The 23927-nt window shown below is 43.7% G+C and overlaps 2 protein-coding genes and 1 long non-coding RNA gene across 10 annotated transcripts in view; 2 read left to right on the forward strand and 1 right to left on the reverse strand.

The window, feature by feature from the left end:
- hivep1 (HIVEP zinc finger 1) overlaps positions 1-10740 on the forward strand; it is a 61135-nt gene extending 50395 nt beyond the window's left edge. For 6 of the 7 annotated variants that reach the window (XM_040122751.1, XM_040122749.1, XM_040122752.1 and 3 more), the window contains 6 exons: positions 71-5880; positions 5993-6126; positions 6264-6439; positions 7112-7213; positions 7981-8513; positions 8791-9915. In XM_040122751.1, the coding sequence (XP_039978685.1) occupies positions 71-5880; positions 5993-6126; positions 6264-6439; positions 7112-7213; positions 7981-8513; positions 8791-9915 (7880 nt within the window). Of the gene's footprint in view, positions 1-70; positions 5881-5992; positions 6127-6263; positions 6440-7111; positions 7214-7980; positions 8514-8790 lie in introns of all 7 variants that reach the window. The other variant, XM_040122748.1, reaches the window with a different exon arrangement.
- Positions 1-23927, reverse strand: part of LOC120786944 — a 68505-nt gene that overhangs the window by 1663 nt on the left and 42915 nt on the right. The window contains exons 4-5 of the long non-coding RNA XR_005706795.1: positions 7081-7241; positions 6296-6425 (exon numbers count right to left, since the gene is read on the reverse strand). This is a non-coding gene — a long non-coding RNA (uncharacterized LOC120786944). The remainder of the gene's footprint in view (positions 1-6295; positions 6426-7080; positions 7242-23927) is intronic.
- edn1 (endothelin 1) lies at positions 14450-17654 on the forward strand. 2 transcript variants are annotated; one of them, XM_040122758.1, is made up of 5 exons: positions 14450-14666; positions 14908-15058; positions 15467-15634; positions 15905-16009; positions 16562-17654. In XM_040122758.1, the coding sequence occupies exons 1-5, from the start codon at positions 14606-14608 to the stop codon at positions 16692-16694; spliced, it is 618 nt and encodes a 205-aa protein (XP_039978692.1). In that variant the 5' UTR covers positions 14450-14605; the 3' UTR covers positions 16695-17654. The 2 variants fall into 2 exon arrangements, with proteins under 2 accessions (XP_039978692.1, XP_039978690.1); XM_040122756.1 differs by lacking the exon at positions 15905-16009 and having other exon boundaries at positions 16556-17654.

Here is a 23927-nt window from a genome sequence, read left to right on the forward strand (position 1 = left end):
GTAAAAAGATGGTGTCATTACACCAACTCTGCTTTTAATTTGTCTCTCATTGTTGTCTCTTTCTCTAAAGGGATATCTGAAAGCAGTCGTAGAAATGCAGATAACATAAAAGGCCTGAAGAGGAAAAAGGTTGTTGCAGAGAATCAGCTTAAGAAAATTCCTAAATCTCCAGTGAAGAAGCCCCTGCAGTCGAAAACATCTGAAACTGCGCTCCACGGAACGTCGTCCAAGGAAACCACACCTTCTTGCTCCTCCTCCTTAAACAATCCTTCCCACAGTCCTTCAACATCACCCAGTGAGAAAGCAGACCCACAATATGCCCCACCAGTTGCAGCATCCCCTGACAAGGGGGCATCTTCAACTGATGCTGGAAGGCTGAAGCAAGAAGAAACATCTTCTAGGCCACCATCACTTGAGCCCACTGATGGTGGGGAGGGCTCTTTGATTACTACCAAAGTGTCTCAACCCAAAGACATCAAGAGCCAAGACCCCAGTTTTGAGGGAGATCCTTTCCACAGCAGTGCTCCACTTGATGTTCTACTTAAGGCCATGGAGCCTGACTTCAGTACACTGGCTGAAAGGAAAAACTCCTTGCAGGTCATAGCCATTGGAAAACCAGCTTCCACCCTTCATGCTCAAACCAGTGGTGAATTAACAACAATGCCAGCTGTCAATGTTGGTCTCCAGACCCAACCTTCCCATATGCAGACTTATTATATTGACAAACAAGGCAACTTTATTGGCATTGCAGCACCACCACAGGGAAATGTGCAGACATCTACACAAGGTACACCCATGCAGTCCTCTCCACTTGCTACACCGCATTTTATGCCTGTTGCTTCAAATCCAGAGAAGCCTAGCTTGCACATGAGCTTTAATACTGGACCATCCACTATAACTCATGCACCTGTTCCCTCAGGCTCCAATGCTTTGCCGCAAAGCCAACCCCCCATTGTGCATACATGCCAGTCCCTCTCAGCAAGTGTTCCCAGCACCATTCAGGTCCCAGTTACACCTGGCACCAACCAAGTTCAGATGACCACTGTAATAAACTTTGGTGCTGAACAGGCTTCCAAGGACCAAAAGCCTAAGAAGCCAGGAAAGTATGTTTGTGAATACTGCAGCCGGGCATGTGCAAAACCCAGTGTGCTGCTCAAACATATCAGGTCTCACACAGGAGAAAGACCATACCCCTGTGTTACTTGTGGCTTCTCATTCAAAACCAAGAGCAACTTATACAAGCACAAGAAATCACATGCTCATGCTATAAAACTGGGTCTCATTGCACGCTCTGAATCTGGAGGTGGATCACTATCTCAAGAATCTGACAAAGCCCTTGGGACACATTCAGAGCCAGAGGAGAGTGGGGACAGTGATGAAGAAGGTAGCACTGCAGACTTGGACCCTGACTCATCACAGAGCAGTGTGGCAGCTTTGACTGAAAATTGTTTACAGAATGCAGGTACAACCCAAGTAAGTCATGGAGAATTGGACTCATCAGCTGTGTTTGAGTCAATCAAACCGACACCTGGACAGAGGGCTCATGAGCCCAAAGTTACAGCTGCACTTCCAAAAGTTGTTGTATACCCAGTTAATGTCTCCCCTCTGAGGGCAGATAGCCCGAGAGTTACAGGTGCAGCACCTGAGCAAGCCGCTGCACAACGGCAACGAGACTTCCAGACTGCCAATCTGAGATCAAGCATTACAGTCCTGTCATCTCTGAAAGAGGTGGATGGTTCAAATCCCTCACTAGATACTGTGAGTGAAGATGAAGACCAGCAGTGCAAGTCTCCACTGTTAGGTGGACACGCTCAGCTTCAGAGGCAACAAGCAACTGACTTCTCTCAACAGCAACAGGCCAAGTGTCTACTTAGTCCCCGCAGTTTGGGAAGTACAGATTCTGGCTACTTCTCGCGCTCTGAAAGTGCTGACCAGGCCATGAGTCCACCCAGTCCTTTTGTAAAGATAACGCCACCGGTAGACATCGACATTGCCAAGAATACTCTTCCAAATGTCCCACCTGTGGTCGCCACAGTGATGCATGTAGCAGCTGAGCAAAAGCCACGGGCCACAGAGGGACAGATGCGTCCACCATTAGAAGCCAAAGCACTGTCTCTGGAGGAACGAATTTCAAAGTTGATATCTGATAATGAGGCGGTAGTTGACAACAAGCAGCTGGACAGTGTAAAGCCAAGGAGGACATCTCTCTCAAGGAGAGGTAGCATAGACTCCCCTAAATCATACATATTTAAAGACTCTTTTCAGTTTGATCTTAAACCAATGGGAAGAAGGTCAAGTTCCAGTTCAGACATCCCTAAGTCCCCATTCACTCCCACAGATAAATCTAAGCCAGTATTTCTTCTCTCTGTACCTTCTCAATACCCACCAATGGATTGTTTGCCAATTACGAGGAGTAACTCTATGCCTACTACACCTGGACACTCTGCTCTTCCCCTTAATGTTGCCCCCCTCCCCCACCCTTTGCGAATTTGTCATTCATTTGATGACAAAATTAGTTCATTGAACGATGATGTATTTTCATCAGCCCCGTCAACCCCAAATCCAGCAATACATTCTCGTACACTAGTCAGACAAGCAGCAGTGGAAGACTTTTCCACAAGTGAGGGGCATGGCCTCCCTACTGTTCGCTCCATGGATGAGGGCTATCATGGTCCAAGCAGTTCCACTGAACTGATGCAAAGAAGCAGATCTTTTGAGCACAGTCAGGACAGAAACAGAAAGCCTCTGCAGAATAAAGGCACAATGTATGAGTGTGAAACCTGTCGTAACAGGTACAGAAAGTTAGAGAATTTTGAAACCCACAAGAAATTCTATTGCTCTGAGCTTCATGGTCCAAAAAACAAGCCAATTGCTGTTAAAGAAACTGATCAAGATGTTTTTCACGTTAACATACAGCAGCCCATAGTCCCTAGATCAACTAGTGGCTCAGGAATACTTGATCACCAGACGTCAATTAGGAAGAGAAGGAAAATGAAAAGTGTTGGAGATGAGGATGATCAATCTCCAACTGACACCAATCCACCTTGTTCTGTTAATTTTGAGCTACCAACAGCTCTGGCAAGTCGGACTTTTTCTCAGCATGCTGTGATAGTAGATATACAGCCCAAAAACAACCAGTCAAAGCTACCTCAGATTCCGCTTGTAGCAAGAGGTATAAATAGTTCAGATTCCAGACTGTCACCAATACGAGAGACCCAGATCAGCACTTCCACTAAAGGAGACATGCAAAGGCAAGGCAGTGGTACGTCAGTCATTAGACACACCAACTCCCTCAGCAGACCCAATTCATTTGAGACAGAATCTATTGACAGGGCTTCTCCTGTTGATAGTATGGAGAAGGATCCCCTAAACAAGCCCAAAAAAGATCCAACAGCAAATGTCTCAGCTGACAACTACCATGAGCAAATATCCAAACCCAAGAGTGCTGACTATGGAAAACAAAGGAAGGAACAATGCACTGATTGCACAGTAGCAGCAGTTGGTGAAAATTCCACTCCTGTCCACCAGTCTCGTCTGGTTCGTCAAAATAACATCCAAGTTCCTGAGATTCTGGTGACAGAGGAGCCCGACAGAGAGCACGAAACACAAACTACTGAGTCAGCAGATAAACCCACAGATCAGTTCAGCTGGCCTCAGAGAAGTGAGAGTTTGTCAAAGTTACCAGCGGAGAAACTTCCTCCTAAAAAGAAAAGGATTCGCCTTGCTCAAATGGACCAATCCTCTGGTGAATCCAGTTTTGAGTCCAGCCTCTCAAGAAGCTTTAGCAGGGAGAGTAGTCTTTCTCGTTGTTCCAGCATCTCAGCCTCTTTTGACAGAGATGACCCATCTAGGTCAGAGAGTCCTTCTAGAGGGGAGTGTGTCGGCAAAATTCCAGAGTCTCAAGGTTTGCCATCGACTTTCAACACCCTTGGTGTGCCCGGAATGATGAGGCGTGCTGCATCTGAACAGATCACTTGTACTCAACCCTCTGTGGAGATTTCATGTGACTATCGTAGCAAGTCTTTTGACTCTGGTAATTTATCTCCCAGCAGATCTCTATCACCTGTCGGCCAGCCAAAAGGTGCACAAATCACCCAAGTTTCCCAGGTGCCGCTTATTGAAAGGAGGCGGGGGCCATTAGTTCGGCAGATGTCTTTAAAGATAGGCCCAGAGAATCTTCAACCTGTTCGGAAAGCAGTCATACCTCTAGATAAGCCCCCCATTACCAATGTTAGCTCTTTAACTCAGAATAGATCCCAGCAGATTCACATTGCCAATAGGCGCCCCATGGCACAGCCTTTTATCCTGCATAGTGATGAATCACCCTTGCAAAAGAATGAGCAAATGGTGCAAAGCATTAATTTGGGTAGCCCAACTCAGCAGCCACAAATCCATGGCCTTCCACACCCTTGGCATCAAACATCAAGGGTTCGAATATGCCAAAAGATACCACAACCGCTGAGCCAGATCTTAGTTTGTCGTGAGAATGTCCAAAACAAACCAGCTGACACTGAAGAAAAGAAATGTTTTGTGCCCAAATACCAACTGCAGAGTCCCGCTCTGAAACCGGGCCAAACATTTTCATTCTCGAGCACACAGAGAACTCAGATAGCCTTGCCAGTTTTAACAATACCTATTGCCAATCCGATTTTGAATGTTTCAAAATCGTCAGATGTAATTCAAAATGTATATGCTGCTCAACCCAATCAACTGGCTTCTGAGATTAAGACACAGACTGTAGTTTTGTCAGGTGAACAGCAAAGAGACCCGTTTGAACAGACACAAGCAGGTGCTTCACCATTGCCACAGATCCTGATAACTCATGAGCAGATGCACCCTGTTCCTTCTGTGTCCAATAAAAATAGCCTGTCATCCACTCACATTGTAGATAGCGATACTCATGCTGTACCAAGTGCAAAGAAGGACAGGACTCAAACTCAAACAGTTAACACTCATAACCATACTGGAGAGCGAGCACCTTCTCTTGGGTCTTTACATTGCACACAGAAACTGGCATCAGTAACTCTATGCCCACAGCAGGAACCCACTGCTTCGAGCAAACGAATGCTGTCACCTGCCAACAGCTTGGATATCTACATGGAAAAGCACCAAAAACGGGCTAAGGATGAGCATGGTGTGGCCTGTCTAACTGATGGCAGGTCAGTCAATTATCTTAATTCCAAGATGTCAGAGGTAACCCGACAGCGGAAGCTAACACTTGTAAGGCAGGTTTGCACAACTGAACCAGTGGACAGTCCCATTGAAACTGAGGCTCCACCTCTGCCTCAGATTAAAACAGATGGGGAGAAGGATTCAGAGGCTATTGATGATGTTAAGCCTATGTCACCAGACAGTGCTGGGCTGGAAAAAGACACAAGCACTGTTATTCATGAGGAGGTAGGCCCCGCCCTGAATACTACACCTGGAACCCATTGCACCTCCATACCAGCTAATAACACTCTGAGGCCCCAAGAGAAAGCTGAGGAACAGAGGTGGATCCCTGCTAAATCCCCTATTAGGCCTTCCAGTATCCATGGGAGTCAGGTGAAACTGACCACATCTGTGTCTGTGGTTAACACAAAAGACAGTCACCGCCTGTCTTTCCCCAGCCTGAAGACTGCCACCACTTTCACATGGTGTTTCTTGATGAAAAGGAAACCTCTTCATGTTCCACAGACTGACCTGAAGACTTCAGCATATGCTACCTGGAAAGTCAGCCCCAATAACCCTAACCCACTTGGGTTGCCCACCAAGGTGGTCATGTCTCTGTTTGACTCCAAGCAGAGCTCCAAGAAAATACACTACACCTCGGCCATAAGAACTAGCGGAAAATCAGATTTCTTGTCTTACTCGGGCAAGCTGAAAGATGTCATGCCCAGGGTAAGAACTAAATTTCTGCAAAGCTTGAAAAAGTCTTAATGTTTCTCTTATTTATATTGCTGCCTTGTTCCTTGATCAGATCGGGTAATATATAAATTAATTCTTTCTGCAGGTGCCAATAGCCCAGAGGTCTGTATCAGTTGAAACCAGAGGTAAAGTGCAACCAGAAAATCAAGCCAGCAATGACTCAGACAAGGACTTGGTATCTAAATCGGAGCCAAGACGGGTCAAAATATTTGATGGCGGGTATGATTCAAAACAACTGATGAATTAATTCCTTTATTAATTTTGTCTTATGTTAGTATTTGAAATCTTATTTGCTCAGTTTTAGATGTTTATCTTCTATCTTATGCGTCCCTTATGGTTCTATCGCAACCCCACAGATACAAATCTAATGAAGAGTACGTTTACGTACGTGGGCGAGGACGTGGTAAATACATCTGTGAGGAATGTGGAATCCGCTGTAAGAAGCCCAGCATGCTGCGCAAACACATCCGCACCCACTCTGATGTCCGGCCATACCACTGTCTCCACTGTAACTTCTCCTTCAAGACAAAAGGTTAGAGCTCAGTAAATGATCAGTGTTCACCACTTTAAATCTAAATCATATGATATGATAGAGGTTTTTTTACCTATGCAATAATTTTCCCATCAACATATGTTTGAAATTCAAAAAACGTCTTAATTTCCTCCTTCATGCAAAAAAATTGCCTTGTATTTTAATACACTACATTACAGTATATTAAATTACAATATATCCATTTCTATATCCAGTTCTAAATTACTGGATATATATATATACACACATACTGTACACCATGATGAATATTGTACCGCAGAGTTTTTATAAAACTATATTTGCAGATACTGATCTGAACATTCAATTTATTTTTATCACAGTTTACATTTTAGACTATATATTCTTATTGGAATTGAGCTGCTGCAGTTCACTTTGTCGTTTTAGAAGCCATGAAATTAAATGTTGTTTCCACATCTATAAAACCAAGACAGTATGATTCACCATTCTTTATCGAACTTGCCTACCCACGCGACACTGCAGAACAGTACTTGGTGTCAGAGCAACCCACATTCATTTAAAAATGTCTTTATCAGTTACTCACCCTTTTACATACAGCTTGCCCAAAGACTGCATTCTCTTATATAAAACTCCTTCTCTAGTATTGTTCAAGCTCTACCCACCCGTAACACCTTACTGCCTCTCTTCTTGCAGGAAATCTGACCAAGCACATGAAGTCCAAGGCACACAGTAAGAAATGCATGGAGATGGGGGTGCCTGAGGGTCTCATTGAGGATCAGGATGCAGAGGACTCTGGTACAGTGCTTCATTGCTCAACGCTTGCCTAGAGGGAAATACAGAGGGATCATTGTGTGGTTCAAAGCCATTGCTTATCACACAAAATGAACAATATTTTTGTAAATTCAGGGGTTTATTTATAGTATTATGTTACATATTTAATAGTGACTTAACACACATAGGCCTTGATTACCCCATCTGCTTTGGTTTCAAACAGCAGAATTGCCTTTCTTTAAATAGTTTTCCTGTCAGTGTCATGAGATATAAAACACGGATTGTCCCTGCTTGCGCTCTGTTGCTATGTCGATCAATAGCTTTGCCATGGTCTAATTAGAAATTCTAAATGCAGCTTCTTCCTCTGTTAACTCAAAGCGCATGTGGGCAGCAGTCACAGCATTTAGAAAGAGGAAATTGCTGCGTCTAATTTTAGAAAAAAAGAAAAAAAAGAGAGAGAGAGAGAAGCTGCCTGAAAGCATTCTATGGTCCCAGTCTCTAAGAGCATATTTGTTTTTCCCCCTCTGTCTGTCATGGAGCTCCAGGGTGTATGATGGTCTAGGGTGTGAAACGCTGTTACAGCAGCCACAAAAACAACACTGAACTGTATTTTTAGTGGTGTTTTTTTTCTCTCACTGTATGTAACAAACCTAGAAAATAACAGAAGATCTTTAATGAATGAAAGTGGTGACATACCAGAGTCTCTCTTTTTTCATACTAACCCTGGTGACTCATATGTTCTGAATTGTACCAAGAATAGACTTCATTCTGATTTATTCTCTCATCTACAGGAGACCGCAGCCAGGTGAGCAGTGCAGACCGTCAAGATTCAGATGGTTATGACTCTGATGGCCCCGATGATGAGGAGAATGATGACAATGAGGAGGAAGAGGAGGACAGCCAGGCAGAGTCTGGCCTGTCCACCAACCCTTCTGTCTCTGCCAGCCCACAGCATATCCCTTCCAAAGAGGCTGAAATCTCTCCTAGCGCCCTCCTAGCCCAGATGTCAATCAGCTCAGTCTCCCTCCCTATGTCCCAGCCTCCAGCTCCCGAATCCTACACATCAGACTCAGAATCCGTCCCCATGATGAGCCCTGTCTCCCTCACCAAGCAGATATCCATCTCTGGGTCCTGCTGCAGCCCACTGCCTCTCCCTACCTCACCTCCACCTGTTGCCACCACATCCGAGTTCTACACCTCAGACACAGAGTCGGTTCACATGATGAGCCCAGTGTCACCGTGCAGGCAGATGTCCATTGACTACCCTGACTTTGATGTGCCCCCTAGTCCCCCTGTGCCAGGCAAGGGCTCCAGGCTAGGCCAGGTGAGACCCATGTATTCTCATTGTGTGTCTCTCCAACCCTCCCAACCTGCCTCCCTTCTTTCCTATCCATACCCTCACTTTGAGTCCTGCATGCAAAGCACTTCAAAAAAAGCTCCTGTGAATACTCTGAAACAAGGTGAATAGTCTCATTAGTTCTGATTAAGCTTGGTGGATTGATCCAAGTGCCATTGCAGCTTGACCTCTTCAAATCTTCAAGGATTGTACCATAGTTGAGTCAAGAAATAAGATTGAATATTCAATTTTTCTCTTTTCACAGGACACCTCCGCTACCCCTCCTGCTATGGCAACCAGTGACTTGGGCATACCGGTGGACCGGAGCACTCAGACTTCCTCCTATGCTTCTCAAGGTCCCGTGCACTTTCCAGCACAGGGACTATCCCAAACAACAGGAACAGAGACCCAGACCCACCTGTTCAGCCACCTGCCCCTGCACTCCCAGCAGCCGTCTCGCTCGTCTTACAGCATGGTCCCAGTTGGGGGGATCCAGCTGGTGCCCGCTGGCTTGGCAGCTTACTCCACCTTTGTACCAATCCAGGCTGGCCCCGTCCAGCTCACCATCCCAGCAGTGAGCGTCATTCACAGAAACACAAGCCCGTTACCAGCTCCCAACACTCCCCCGCAACCGGAGGGCTTGCAGACCCAGCCACTGGTGGTCCAGGAACCAATCAGTAGTGTTGTTCCCTGCTTCCCCCTAGGGCAGGTCACTGGCCTGCAGGCTCAAACAATACAACCAGTGGGTCTGGAGACACTTAACCTCATGGGGCTGACCAACACAGGCCTGGCATCCACCCAGTTGCTGCCCCAGCAAGGGCTCACCCTCAATGCCACGCTCGGGCTGCAGGTTTTAGCTGCCAACCCTACCTCCCAAAGCAGCACTGGCCCCCAGACACATGTCCCAGGTCTGCAGATAGTTAACATCGCCCTGCCTGCCATCATTCCTTCTCTTAGCCCTCTCTCCAATCTTAGTCCTCTCCCTGGGTCCTCTGGGAGGCAGGGCAGCCCTGAAGCTCCGGGAACACAGCCATCAGAAAATGAACATGGGCTTGGTTCTTCGCTGAGCTGCATCCCTGCTTCTCCACCTGCCCCTCTGAAGGTCAGCAGCTCTCCAGAGCTGACCACAGGCAGCGGGGCTTGCCCTGGAGGCAGCAGCGGAGCAGAGCTCACACAGACTGTTGAGAGGGAACAAAGGGATAAATCCCCACAGCCGCATCCGTCACCAGCTCCGGAGAGCCAAGCAGACAGTGCAAAGGAGTCACCAGTTGAGGGAGCTAGAGATCCTGCACCTCCAAGACCACCGCCAGTGACCAGCTGGCAGAAGGTAATTGATGACTATAATGAGGTGTCCAGTGATGATGAAGACAGACTGGTCATTGCCACCTGAAAACCCCAAGTGGAAAGCTCTTCTTGTTCTCTTTTTGTAATTCTTGTCACTTTGTAAGACTGAAAACACTTTTCAGGGGTTTGTTTCTTCACAAATCACCTTTCAAAGCACAGATGCTGACATTCATATTGTATGTGCAATCATATGATGATTATAATGATGACCAATCATTTTATTTTTACTTTTTTTTTGTCAGCTCCGGACATTTTCTTTTTTTGTACATGTTGTATAGACAATTGTGCCTTTATGGAGTTTCTTGTTTAGGAACCTGTACATAATTCCTTATAAAGTCAGTAGTCGCTTGTGTTTATTTCAAAAAATAGAATTAAAGAAAGGCATAACAATGGAGAATATCAATTTTATTTGGAGGATTTGTCATTCGTAAATTTATGGAATTATAAATGTTGTACTGGTATATGTACATTTCTATGGATTATGGGGCAATGTTTCTGTGTACAGATGTTGTGTTCAACTATTTATTATAATCCATCTAGTGCCCATTATGATTCATAAGTCCATAGGTATGTGCATTATAGTAGCTTTACATTTCTGTATCAATATTCTTAACTGTATCAGTAAAAATTTGTTTACAGACATTAAAGTGGTGTTGCTGTATTTTGTCAGTTACACACTAGAAACGTATAGTCACTACATATTTTAAGGTGGACTATGGACTGTACAAAGATTACATATGGCAGGTATTCAGTCACACTAACGTTTAGACACTCAGAGTATTAAATCTAACAATTAACGACTGTAAAGTAAATGGGTCCGTACAACTATTGTAAGCGCAGTGAGTGTTAAAAGTGGGACTGTGGTGTGAAATTAAATCAATCCTGTTTGATATAAACATGAAATGTATGTTTATGATCTATTTTCCTATTGATTATTTTTGACATTTAATATTGTAGGTAGCATATTTTTCATTTCAAAACATATAGAATTAGAAATGCAATGATCAACCAACTGCACTGGTTTCAGTTTCTCAAATGTGAGTATTTTCTGTTTGTCCTACTCTGCTTTGACAATACACACAATTTTTTTGGATTTTGGACTTTTGGTCAAACACACCAAGACATTTGAAAACTTGTGACGGGCACTGTTCCCAAATGTATTTGATTCATCGCTAAAATAATCTGCAGGCCTAATTACAATTTCTATAAATGACCAGTTAAAAAATTTAACAAGTAACTCAAAGATGAGTTTTAAGTGATCCTCTACGATAATGTCAGTGATAGCTAATTAAATATGTACTACATAGAAAATATGAATGTCATTAATGGCTAGAATATCAAAGCAACAGCTCAGTGTCAAAAAGAAAAACCTTTTTCAGGTGTAGATGTACCAATTATTTCAACTGGTAGGACTTAAGCTCCCTTACCATCGCTATGATTATGTTCTGTCTATGTCTGCTTCTGCTGTGCTATCGTCTTTGCATGGACCTCAACGGGAGGAAGAATTGCAATATCATTGGTTTGTTTTATATGATGTCAAAATAATGTAAGAACTTAATGCAGTGTACGGCCAAACAATTCAATCTCCTTCAACATCTCACTTACTAGATGGGGTGACGTACTGTGCCGCAAAGATTCAATCCTTTTCAATCCTCTCACCATCACAACGATACCACTTAATTAAAAATCACCGTTTGCCAACCAAATGATTGGCACTTGAATAAATCATCACACTTGTTTTATTTAGCACCTACAAGAAGATATGCATGGAAAACGAGCCCTGAGAGGACCAGGACCAAACATCGCAATCTGGCCTCAATGAGCGGAAACTTCTTTTTCATCTCAAGAGGCTTTACAGTGATAACCTTTGTCTTCCAACCCATTCAGAAGGTGACTCATCCATCTACAGCACAGATCCCCCCCACCCCCTACCCCGGAGGGGGAGGCTATAGCAAAGCAAACAGAGACCCCTAGGGGTCAGTATGTGATAGTGCTGAGAAGACAAATGCAAGCTGACGAAGGCAAGACGTAGATCAACAACTCAAGCATGCTCAGAACAAATCTCTAATCTTACACGGCATAACAGCAGCTGCGTGGTCTCACCAACTAAACACGGGTGTTCAAATGTCAAACGAAACAAAACAAAGCTGCCTCTAAAAGGTCCTCTCTTCCTCCTCCTCGTTTCTGTCCTGAATGAAGAAAAGGCCACATACACAGCACCGTGCGCCTCCTCCCAGTAGCACAAGCTGTTCCCCTGGCCAGTGGAAACTTTTAACACTGGCCTCTGATTAGGGGCCTCAGAGCTGCAGCATGTCGGGATACTTTACCGTAAGACTTTTCCACTTTGGCTGTGCACACCAACACACACACACACACACACACACACAAACAAGGTCAATTTTCCACCGCTGCCACCAGTGTCTCTGAATATGCGATTTGGGGAAAAGAAGTACCCGTTTCCACATTTTATTACAACTGATGGTGGAGAGAAACTATTAGATTAACGGCCACTTCGGAGCCTGTTTGTACTTTCATTAATCAGTCATCAGTCAATAAAGGACTGCAGCTGTGGAGTACAAGGCGCGGGGCCAACATGACCTTAAATTTATTGCAAGGGGGACAAGATAAGACAATGCACAATTCGGATGATAAATTACCTCACTGACTTTACATAGTGATTTTATATGTAAGTTTGCATTTCAAGCAGAATTGATATTATGGTAATGACACACATCATCCAGCTAAAGCATCTTAATAATCTGTTGAAATGTTTCATCTCCAGCAAGAATCTTGCTCAAAAACGACTATAGATTAGGACGTTTGCACTGGTTATGTCATGATACGTGTACCGCTGTAAGCTTTAACCATATAACACTATATTCTTAGGACAACGAATGAGGTTTGTTAAACTTTGACTTTTCATTCCAACACAGTTCTCCAGTCCAGACAATGCAAAGGGCAAAATCCCCTCCTCCCAGCGAAGGTGCAGCAGTGTAGTGTAGAAAAGGGTGGAATATCTAATTAGAAGTACTCTTGGTAATTAATACCTTTTTCTTGTTTTATTTTCACCTCAATAGATTGTTACATATTGGATGTACATTTTGAAGTGAGGCGCTCGACTATTGTCAAAAGGCGAGACTGATGGAAGACACTACCTTTTGATGTTTTGGTCCAGTGATATTCAGTTTGATTGGAACCTTTTTCATCACATGGGGACATCTAGGTAATGCTTTAAGTTCCCCGATATAGCATTTATACTCAGTATGGGAACATTTGATAAATGGTTTATAACAGACTGTAACGTAGTTGTAAGCAGATATAAGGACGTGCCGAAGTGTTTATTAATGTTCAGTATTTGTCAACAATGATAACTTCAAACAAGACATATTTTAGATTGTTACACCTGTGTTTCGCCATGTTGTCATTAATCATCTGTTTACACCGCAGCCTTTGCTTATTAGTGTCCACGGGATGAGCTGTGGTTGTTGACAAATGCATTAATAAACAGGTAGATCTGATTACAACAAGCTCTAGACAGAAAACTTGTCCCCACTCAGCATCTCTAAATTTGAGAACGACTAGTGCACAGGCTACTTTCACACTAAATCCTAGGTGTTAGTTCACTCTCTGTTCTCAGATTGGATTTAATTCTAGTTGACTGTTTATAATTTATTGATTTTTTTCTGTGTATCTTGTCTCTTACCTACCTCTCCCTTGAGTGTCCTGATCTAATTTGTGAGTTAAAATGGCTATCTCTGGCCAAATTCAAGCCCATTGTAAGTTAAATAATGAATTACTTCTTTGTCAGTTGTCTCTTTCCTGAGTTTATATATATATATATATATATATAACATTATATAATTATTGTTTAATCTTTTGAATCGTTTGTATGCAGGGTCTTATGCTGCCCTCCTGCCCAGGTCTACCCTGCAAAAGAAGTTTCCTATGGAAGTTATCAGGTTAAATGAAAAGAATGAAGTTTAAAAAATAAAAAAATGATGTGACTTGATTTCTCACTGTGATTAATAAGTACTGTATCTGCCCATATAATTTTTTACTTTTTAAATACGTATCTTTCGCCTACTTGAGTAATATTTAGGTCAAATAGCAATACTTTAAATGTAGACTTTCCACACTCGTGCTTCACAATATACTTCAAATACGATATATTTCCAATAAATCCCGTGAATCGGTGAATTCCTCAGCGGTCCTCCTGCGTGCAGAGCTCCCCATGAAAACTGGAAACCCTGAGAAATCCCGGGGCCCGGCTGCCCCCTGCTGTCTGATGCGTGAAACACCGCGCGCGGGCAGTCCGACGAGAGAGCGGCGCGGGTCGCGCTCAGTCGCCCGGCGTCTCTCCCGTCCCGTGGCTCCAAACCGGGGCCATCCACCCCGAGTCCCCAACGTGGCCCTGCGCGGATGCTTATCAGCAGCCGACGTCTGACAAACATCATTGTATGGGTACGAGCCAAAGGACAAAACTGTACGGCGCTGCGGGGGGAGGAGGAGGGGAGGTGGGGAGCACTTGTATAAAGTCAAAGGGCTGCACATGTGGGGCCACATTAACAAAGAGACTCCGGTCTGACGCCTCTGCGCCGCTGCGTGACTCTCTCAGGACGATCACTGAACAAGCTTTTGCGAAGGAGGGACGCACTGGATGATTATTTTTCCACCTCCGGAGGATTATTCATTTTCCCGAGCAATATTTTTTTTTGTTATCCTAGAGCCTAGAAAACATGGATATATACATTTTTATTTCCGTGTTATCAGTGATGTACTGCTGGATTTTGTGCACAGGTAGCCCGACTTTTTTGCTTGGATTTTTCCAACAGCCCTTGATCTAATTTTACCCGTTTAATCTGAGCATGAAACAGTCATTTTGAGTGAATTATATGAGTGATGATTGAATTGCTTTAATCAGTTCCCGCTTGAATCCCGCCACTCGCTGCAGCGCGGATTGCCCAAGCACCTTTCCAGACGCACGACGTTAGGTTAACGGCTTAAACGCGGCGTTTTGATAACGATGATTTAATTGCAGTGCTGTCGGCGCCGGCTGGAGAGACGCCCACCGCCGCCCCCGTCACCCAGGGGCGCCATGTGCGGACCAAACGCTGCTCCTGCTCCACGTTCCTGGACAAGGAGTGCGTCTACTTCTGCCACCTGGACATCATATGGGTCAACACACCTGAGTAAGTGTCGCGACGCCGAAAGTTAGCGGAGGCGCGCTAGCCCCGGTCCGGGGGTGTATCATTTATCTTCGCTGAAGAAACGAGTTCATTGATTCCTAATTGGAAACAGATACAGTCTAAAATAAAAAATAAAAAATAGACTTTACAATTTGGCGGACGGGCAGCAAACAGTACTCGAGAGCTAGCGATTTTAAGTAAAGGGATGCTAAAAGTAAACTGATGGGGTGTTACTGAAAATAGGATCGTTAGCCTGTCCCATCGGTCTGAGATACATTTTACTTTACTAACTAAGGTGAAACACGCAAACTTAGACGCCATTTATGATTCTTCCTCTTCTTTTTTTTGGTGCAAAGTTGTTACCGTTGGTGTCAGTCGACTGATTCGAACTCTGTCCAACGTTCTCTCCAGGCGCGTGGTCTCCTACGGACTGGGCAACGCTCCCAGGACGAAGCGCGCGGCGGCGGCTGCGGCGGCGGCGGACGACTCCATGGCAACCGGCGGCGGGCCTCGCTGCCAGTGTCTCCGCGAAAACGACAGCACGTGCGGAAACTTCTGCCGGCTGGGAGACCACCTCAGGTACGTAACCTTGCCACGGCTCCGAGGCACCGTCTCGGGCAGGGGGCCCAGCGGCGACGACGGGGGCGAACATTTATCCGGTTTACCGTCAGCGATACAACGAATCGCCTCAGCCCGTCATCTTTCGCGCCCGTTTCAGTCGCGTGTGAGAACAGGTTTCGATTGCCGTTAACTGTGTCGAAACCGCGGGGGATGAACAACTCAACGGTGATCCAAATTTCACCTTGTGTGTGTTTGTTTTTTTTCCCCCCCTGTGCCTCGTGCTCGCAGGTATGAGACATCGCCCGACGCGGCGGGCCGCTCTGCCGAGGGCGATGGCTGTGCTGAGGCGCGGTGCAAACACAGGCTGGCAGCCGACACGGGCAGGATTAAGAGGTATTAAAAAAAAATCAGTCAATACCTCGGAATCTATTTCCAAAATAAATGGACGTGGTAATTATAACCTCACGCGACACTTGAGTCTTTGTACGGAAAAATATCTCAGGGTGCGTAACTTTTGGATGCGTAAAAACCCGGTCAGCCTGAGAGATAAAGGCTGTTCGCGCGTGTTTTGGGGGCAGAAATTTCGAGGTAAACCCCCAAGCGAGGAGTTCCCTATAAATTAAGACGACTGAGCCCCACCAAAGTAACGTTCGCTCACCGAACCGTGAGCGTCGTGTGGGTAATACAGCCCCCGCCTCTGCCACAGCTGCACTCATGTACCGTCATGTCTCAAACCTCTCGGCGTTTGCGGAGCCACGTGTCTGCACATTCTGACACATTAATAATCGAAAACACAAACGTGAATCTGCTCCAACCAATCAGGGGTGAGATCTGCACGACACCTGGCGACTCGAATCCACCCAGCCGCGGGTTTACCTTTCACACGAGCAGGGGGATCGATGGTTCAGGCGTGTGATTGCTTTCTGTCTTTGCCCACAGGACGAGGAGCAGCCACGGGGGACAGGTGTCGCCTGTAGCACTCAGGGCTGCCTTGGAAACCCGCCTGCCGCTCGAGAAGTGGAGGGCGAGACAGCGCCACAGGGCGAGAGCGTGGGAGGGCGAGAGCGCGGCCTCCTAAAGACGACAGATAACCTCCACACCTTGTAATATGGAGGGGGAAAGGGTTTCATAACCACGGGCCCGTCTCTAAAGCCACCTGCAAGTGGGGGGTTGGGGGGAGGGGGCGCGCCCTGTGCAGCGGCCCCTCGGGAAGGCACCGGAGAGCCAACATAAGGCCAGCAAACTAACTCCGTGGCTGCGGTGTCCTGAGGTGTCCGGAGCGGAGCAGAGAGCATTTACAACTCGACTTGGTTGCACTTCATCAGACAGATGAACGGGGTGAGAGACGCCTGGGGGCTCAGGTGACTGGAGATAAGCTGGACAGAGGACTTGGCCCCAGTCTGCAAAAGTCAAGGACATTTATTGATCTTTTCAGATGTCATGGTCAGACTCAGTCACTCTGTTGGACTCAAAAAAACAAACAAACAAACAAACACACAAACAAACAAACACCAAATAGCATTTCAAAAACTTGACTTCACTGGAAGGATTTAACATAAATCCTTCTGTTTCAGAAGATACAAATCACTGCCGCATTCCAATGAGGCAGTCCTACTTATTGTATATTTCAAAACGCCACTATTTTTCCTCACAGATTGTTGTGCCTCCATAAAGTAGAAGGGACTATGGGCCTTGTGTCATCGCTTTACACAAGACGTTTTTTTTCACCGACTGAAACTATTTACTGCATTTTACGTAACAGGTCTCACGCCTCCTGTACGCCAGGACACAGGTCATTGTAGCTACGCAGTACAGTAGCCGCTGGGAGTTTTTCTTAGTGATGTTATCACAGATTTCTTTGCATTTTTCATAATTTATGATCTCACTAAAAACGTTATGTGTATTGTTGCTATGATGTGCTATGTTTTATTTATTTATTCTTTTTACATATTGTAATTTAATATTGGTCCATATTGGTCCGTCACGCTTGGTTTGTCATTTCTATGAAATGTGTTGTCACCAAGGAGCCATATTGTGGCCCAATTTGAATAAAGTTTTACACACTTATTTAAAAAAAAAAACACTCAACTGCTTCATCCTTATTATGTGCAATGGATTACATCTTTCAATCTGAAATGGATCACTTACAGGAAAACTAACTCTCAAAATCTTCTGGGAACATTGAGTTTTATACGTCACAGGTGTAACAAAACCATACTGGGTCCAGTAATAGCGGTTTTGAAGTCGGTAAATAAAAATACAAAAAGCAAAAGTGAGAGAATAACAAGCGAGAGAGAAAAACAAGTGTCTCTCTCTTTATCTCCTGATGGGGATAAAGACAGAGACAGATCCGAGACTCACATGTGATAACAACAAAGTGTTGATGTGGAAGACAGCGAGGCAAAGAGCAATTAAACTCCACCAACCCTGCCCTTTTACCTTCTGTGCCAAACCAGTGCGAACACTGCAATTTCTAAGTCAGCTGAAAGTAGATTTAGGGTTTCTTTCGGCGGCTTGGATTTCAAAGACACATGCAACACATTCACTTTCAGCCGTTTAATGATCATCTTTGTTTTCAAACACTTTTCGATATCTATCACCTTTCAACCAGAGCTTTTTCCAAGTTTCGCTGACGAGTGACTCAGCTAAATTCAATAGAGCCTGAGTCACTCCTATGTTACTCGCTTATCTACCTGTCCCGGCCTCTCCGCTCAATTCTGACAATTATTGCAGACACAGGCCATTCCTTACAGCTGCTGTCCCTTAACAACCCTTTACCAGTCCTCCTCCAGTGACCTTGCGACTGTTTTTCTCCACGAATGAACCCAAACCTCCCGAGACCTCTGTAGATATCTCTGATTTCATCTCGGCTCATAAATCAACTTCATTTCATTTCAGTAAATCATTCATCACGCTATCACCGCTTTTCAAAGAAAAAACTATCGTGAAAAGGCCAACTTTGCAGGAACTAGGAGAAGTGCATTTCTGAGATAATCAAACAATAGGTTTTAAACCAAGATGGAGAATTTTTTAACCTGCAGATCAGCGTGCAATTCTTCAGCCAGCAATGTCAAAATCACCAAACGCGGACCGCGAAATCGGTTCTCCCAAAAATCTCACAGGACTCATGAAGTAAGCTTGGACACGCTGTAGAAAATAAGACAGAGCTTTCAATCAGCGCATGTATTAATTCACAATAATCTTCAAAGTCGTTTCTAACACCACAAGCACTTTTTTTGCAAAGCCAAGATTAGAGCAGCATGAATGCGCTTGCATCAATCCATCGCCTTGGCATCTCACTTTTGCATATGATGAATCTCATACAAGTTGTTCTTGGGTTTAGTTCAAATTTTGGTACGTCTAAAACTTGCTCCCATCACTCACCAGAGAGCTGCTTGAACTGGCAGCGGTGAACAATCCAATGCAAATTGGCTGAAAAATCTTATCTATCCAGCCCATTTAGCAAACAAATCCGTGCCTCGGGCTTATTGTAAGGAACGGTGTTGTGTCCTCCTGCGTGCAGAGTCCAATCATAATAATACTGATGTCATATTTTCCAGACAGACTTACTTTTGGTTTGCCAAACAATTTTAAGACCTGTCTACCAAAGGAGACAGTCAGAGCTGCAGACAGAGACAGAAGACAATAGCGAGGAAAAAGTTTAGATGGCACACAAGAACGCCGGTCCGACACGACGACGCAGGTACAGTGTTCGCTGGTCTATGCAGCCAAACGAACCTCCGGTTAATGCTAGTAGATCTGCTGATACCATGTTCTCTTTGGATTTTAAAGGCAACTGTCAACAAGACACCAGCATAATGCTCAATGAAGCAAATTATTTGTCCGTAAACACATTACATAACATGCAAAGCTGAACAATAATAGTGATGCTTCCCCAGTTAAAGGTGCAATTCTTCTACATCTATTTCTTTCTCAGGTCTATGAGTATGACACATGATATTAAAGTGATGCACAACATGTTTTAGAACAATATTGAGTGGTGAAAGAAAGTATTCAGATTCTTTACTTAAGTATCAGTGGTAATGCCACAGCGTAAAAATTACCCCATTACAATTAAAAGTACTGCATTCAAAAATACTTAGCTATGTTAAAGTATCAAGTAAAAGTACTCATGATGCAGCAGAAGGGTCCATCTCATTGTTATATTTTATCATGTATTATATTAGATTGTTGTTATTCATTATGAACTTTTAAGCAGCATTTTAGTGTTGCAGTTGATTGAAATGGAGCTAACTGGAACTATTTTACACACTGTACAATAATTCAATCAATAAAATGCCTGTTCTATAAGCTGACCATATATTTTGTATGTAAAATCTGAATCTGCAACGTAACTAGAACTGTCAAAAAATATGTAGCTGAGTAACAATTACAACATTTCTGACTGAAATGTAGTGGAGTAGAAGTATAAAGTAGATTTAAATAAAAATACTAAAGTAAATACCAGTACCTTAAACTACAGTACTTGAGTGAATGTACTTAGTTACTTTCCATTCCGCTACAGCCCTTTCAACACACCGACTCCATAGACTGTTATCTGATTACCTTTATCAAAACGACTGTGGCATTTCTGCTTCTAGGAGTTGGTGCTTTCGCCCTTACCTTTACAATCTTACATGCCCTCTGCATCATGAGTCAGCCAAGGCTTTATTTAGCTTTCAGTAATGCAGAAGCATGGCTAAAAGGACATGCCACCATGTACCTACACACTGAAGAGGTTAACAGCATGCCGACAGGCCCGGGGCCTAGCACAATGGCACATACCCTTTGAGCTATGCAGCTCTATGCAAGGAACTCCCCTGAGACATTAGCTTTTGGCATAACTCATTAGTCTATTGAATAGAGCGAACGCTAACATAATAGCCCATTACACGGCAAGGAATCTCCTGGACTCAACAGGAATTCTCGAGCTCTGAAGCAAAACAATGGGACTCTGTACGAGGAACGTCTGGGCAGGGAGGACTGGCTTCAACTTCTGACGTCTGGCCAACACCTTACTCTACCTCTACACGCCCTGTTTTCCAACTAACACTCCCTGCTGTGCCAAAGTATCTCACGAAACCTTGCCGCAGCCTAACCAGAGGGGATTAATTACCTTGTCTGGATGAGTCAAACCCAGGATTTCATTGGAAAGGTCACCAGGAGTCAACTGGTTGACTGAGCGCCTCGAGGAACCAGTCAGGGTGGTTTACTTGAGGAGTGGGGGAGGAAGATGTTGCCCCCTCACTGTCAGACTGGCAGCTGGCAACGTGAACGTTTCTCCTCTGTGGTTAAATTTGATTTCTCATCACATCTGGGCGAGCGGGGATGACACACTTCTCGGAGAGCTGATTATGGAAATCTGTGCAGATATCTCTCAGCGCTGTGTCTGCTCGTAATCCTTTCCCCAACCCAGCTACTCCGTCCCTCACTGCCAGCAGCACAACAAACGCCGAAAAGCATTACAGGAATATCCCCGAGATATTCGAAAAAATGCTTTGCTGACAGACATGAATGTGAGGATGAGTCGTGTCTGCACTTCTGCATCTGCTCTTCACTGGATTTATGTAACTTTACTCTAGTTTTAAATCAAAGAGACTGGTTTGCCCTGTCACCCATTACTCATATGCACATTTGGAGGGAATAATCAGAATGCACAGAATTACACAACAATTTTGAGAAACCTGTCACCGTTTCAACTTTGTTGTCCAAAATTAACTCAGGGATGAAAAAAAACATATATTCTGTAAATTATAAATATATCCATGTTACATAACATATATATATATACTTGGTGCATACAGATAATAAATGCATCGAAAAATATGCACATATTTAGCACTTGAAGTAATTATTTGAATTTTTCTCGGAGTGGTTAACAGCTGTTAGTCATGGAGCACTCCAGATGTAGCAATTCACCCTGTCAAACATTCATCCATTGGGTACAGACATTCATGGTCTCCTCCGGATGAATTGTAGTCAAGCGTCAAGCGCCTTCATCATGTCGAAAATTCAATTGGTCCAATATATTTTTATTATTACTATTTTTTAATGTTTATTTTATAGGGGCAGGTATATAGAATGAACCAATGCCACATACCACAGCATATATAGCCTAAACTCATTTGTAATGTTTGTCCATAGATGGGCTTTCAAAGTACATTAAACTCACTAATAAAATACATACATTACAGCACAAAGCACAAAACTCAACTGAACAAGGGAAATTACATTAGCTTCAGGTGTACTTTGTGTTAAGTGCTAAATAGCTCTTGTTAGCATGCTAACATGTTAAACTAAAATGGTAAACATTGTAAACACTATTCCTGCTAAACATCAACATGTCAGCATCATCATTGTTAGCATGTTACTGCAGCATGCTGATGGTAGCATTTAGCACAAAGCACCACTGTGCCAGTACAGCCTCGCATAACTGCTAGCGTGGCTGTAAATCTTGTTTTCCTGAGGGTAAATTCTATATAGAATTAAACCGGTCCTGGGTTATCTTGCTCAAACAATGTGCCACTGATAGGAATGTCCCTTTTGGCTTGATTATTCTGACCCATATTTAACTCCCTGCTACAACCGTCAACGGTAAGTGCTGAGATATTTGACCTAGAATAAATATTACAATATCTGAGAAAACACGCCACAAAGCCAACATTGCAAACAGACAGATATCAATCTGATTTGGGTTTCCAAAGATAATTTAAAAGAAAAATACATAAAGAAATGGGGACACATACTCACAGTAGCATGCATGGTATCATGTCTTTAGGAGTGTTTGGGTTGCTGTTTGTTTTGCTCTCCTTTTTCACTGAGTTTGTTAACATTGCTACGCAGATGGAGTTGAAGCTCTTGTTCTGTCAGTCTCTTTTTTTCTTGCTTGGTCTCTCTCAACACATGATGAAAATCCCTTGTGAGGGATGCATAAGGTAAATGTTGATAGACACTCATGATGTGTATGAAGCGGTGAAGCCTTTTCCTTTGTGTGTAAGTATCTTCAAAAAAAGACATTTCATCGAGATCAATTATGCCAGTTTTCATTTCTTAATGCACGTCAAAATTTCAGTTAGTCATACCTCAGTTTTTGGAATACGAGGGTTTAAAACAACACCACAACCATTTTTGTTAAATGTTAGGCAAGTCATTTTCATTTGGAGCCACTTGTCTATGTCAAATTGTTTAATAACACATTTTGACAGTCTAAGTCAACATTACCGTAAATTCTATAGGGTACTGTGTAGTAAATAACGTCAGTGACTTATGAACAAACTGAAACTGTCCAACAATTTCATAAAGGATTTCAAAAACCCAAGACTGTGGCAATTTTTCAAACCAGTTTATGTAGCTGAAGATCCACCAGAATTTGAAATAGAGGTCTTAGCTTAGATTAGTCACTGCATAAAGCATTTTTGTACAAATTACACAAACAAATTATAACATGTTCATTAATGATCCCTAGAGGCGCTGGTAGGTGGATTTTGTTACCTTTGGACAGGGTCAGGCTAACTGTTTCCACCTGTTTCCAGTCTTTAAGCTAAGCTAAGTGTCTCCTGACTCTAGCTTCATATTTAATGGACCGATATGAGAGTAGTGTCAATCTTTTCATCTAACTCTCAGCAGGAAAGGAAACAAGCATATTTCCAAAATGTTAAACTATTCCTTTAAGTAGAAAACTGGAGTCAGGAAGAGTTTAGCCTAGCTTAGAATACTTCAAGACTCGACGCGGGGTGAAAAAGCTAGCCAGGCTCTGTTTAAAGTGAAAAAAAAACAACCTACCATTATCTTTAAAGTTCACTAATTAACATATTGTTTCCTGTTTTTTAATCTGTGCAAAAACAGAAATGTAAAAACAACAATTTTTTAGGGTTTTTTTTCGGCTTTTTTTGGGGGGGGGGCAAGGCTAGCTGTTTCCCCCTGCCCTTTCCAGTCTTTCTGCTAAGCTAGGCTAACCACATCTTGACTCCGACTTGACACATAACACACAGACATGATACTGATATGTATATAGTATCTTGTATCTCAGTCTCAGTAAGAAAGCAAATAAGCATGTTTCCCAAAATGTTTGGGAGGTTTTTTTGGCCATATTTATTTATCTTCTTTACCTTAGACAGTGCCAGGCTAAAAGTTTCCTCTTTATGCAAATCTAGGGTAAACATGTCCTGACTCCAGCTCTATAATTAAAGTACAGACATTGACATGACTGCTGAACTATTCCTTTAACTACAGACTCACACTCCTCACGTGGCTCACACTGACCCCAAACAAACCTAACCCAGTCTGTTATAAGAGCGAGTGTGCAGAGAGC

This window comes from Xiphias gladius, chromosome 24, assembly GCF_016859285.1.
Source record: "Xiphias gladius isolate SHS-SW01 ecotype Sanya breed wild chromosome 24, ASM1685928v1, whole genome shotgun sequence".
NCBI classification, from domain to species: Eukaryota; Metazoa; Chordata; class Actinopteri; order Istiophoriformes; family Xiphiidae; genus Xiphias; species Xiphias gladius.

Bases quoted from the DNA above. Each gene is read 5' to 3' on its own strand.
- edn1 (XM_040122758.1), top strand. From the start codon at position 14,606: ATGGATATATACATTTTTATTTCCGTGTTATCAGTGATGTACTGCTGG. The intron at 14,667-14,907 runs GTAGCCCGACTT...ATTTAATTGCAG, and splicing joins CTGCTGGATTTTGTGCACAG to TGCTGTCGGCGCCGGCTGGA. The intron at 16,010-16,561 runs GTATTAAAAAAA...CCACAGGACGAG, and splicing joins GACACGGGCAGGATTAAGAG to GAGCAGCCACGGGGGACAGG.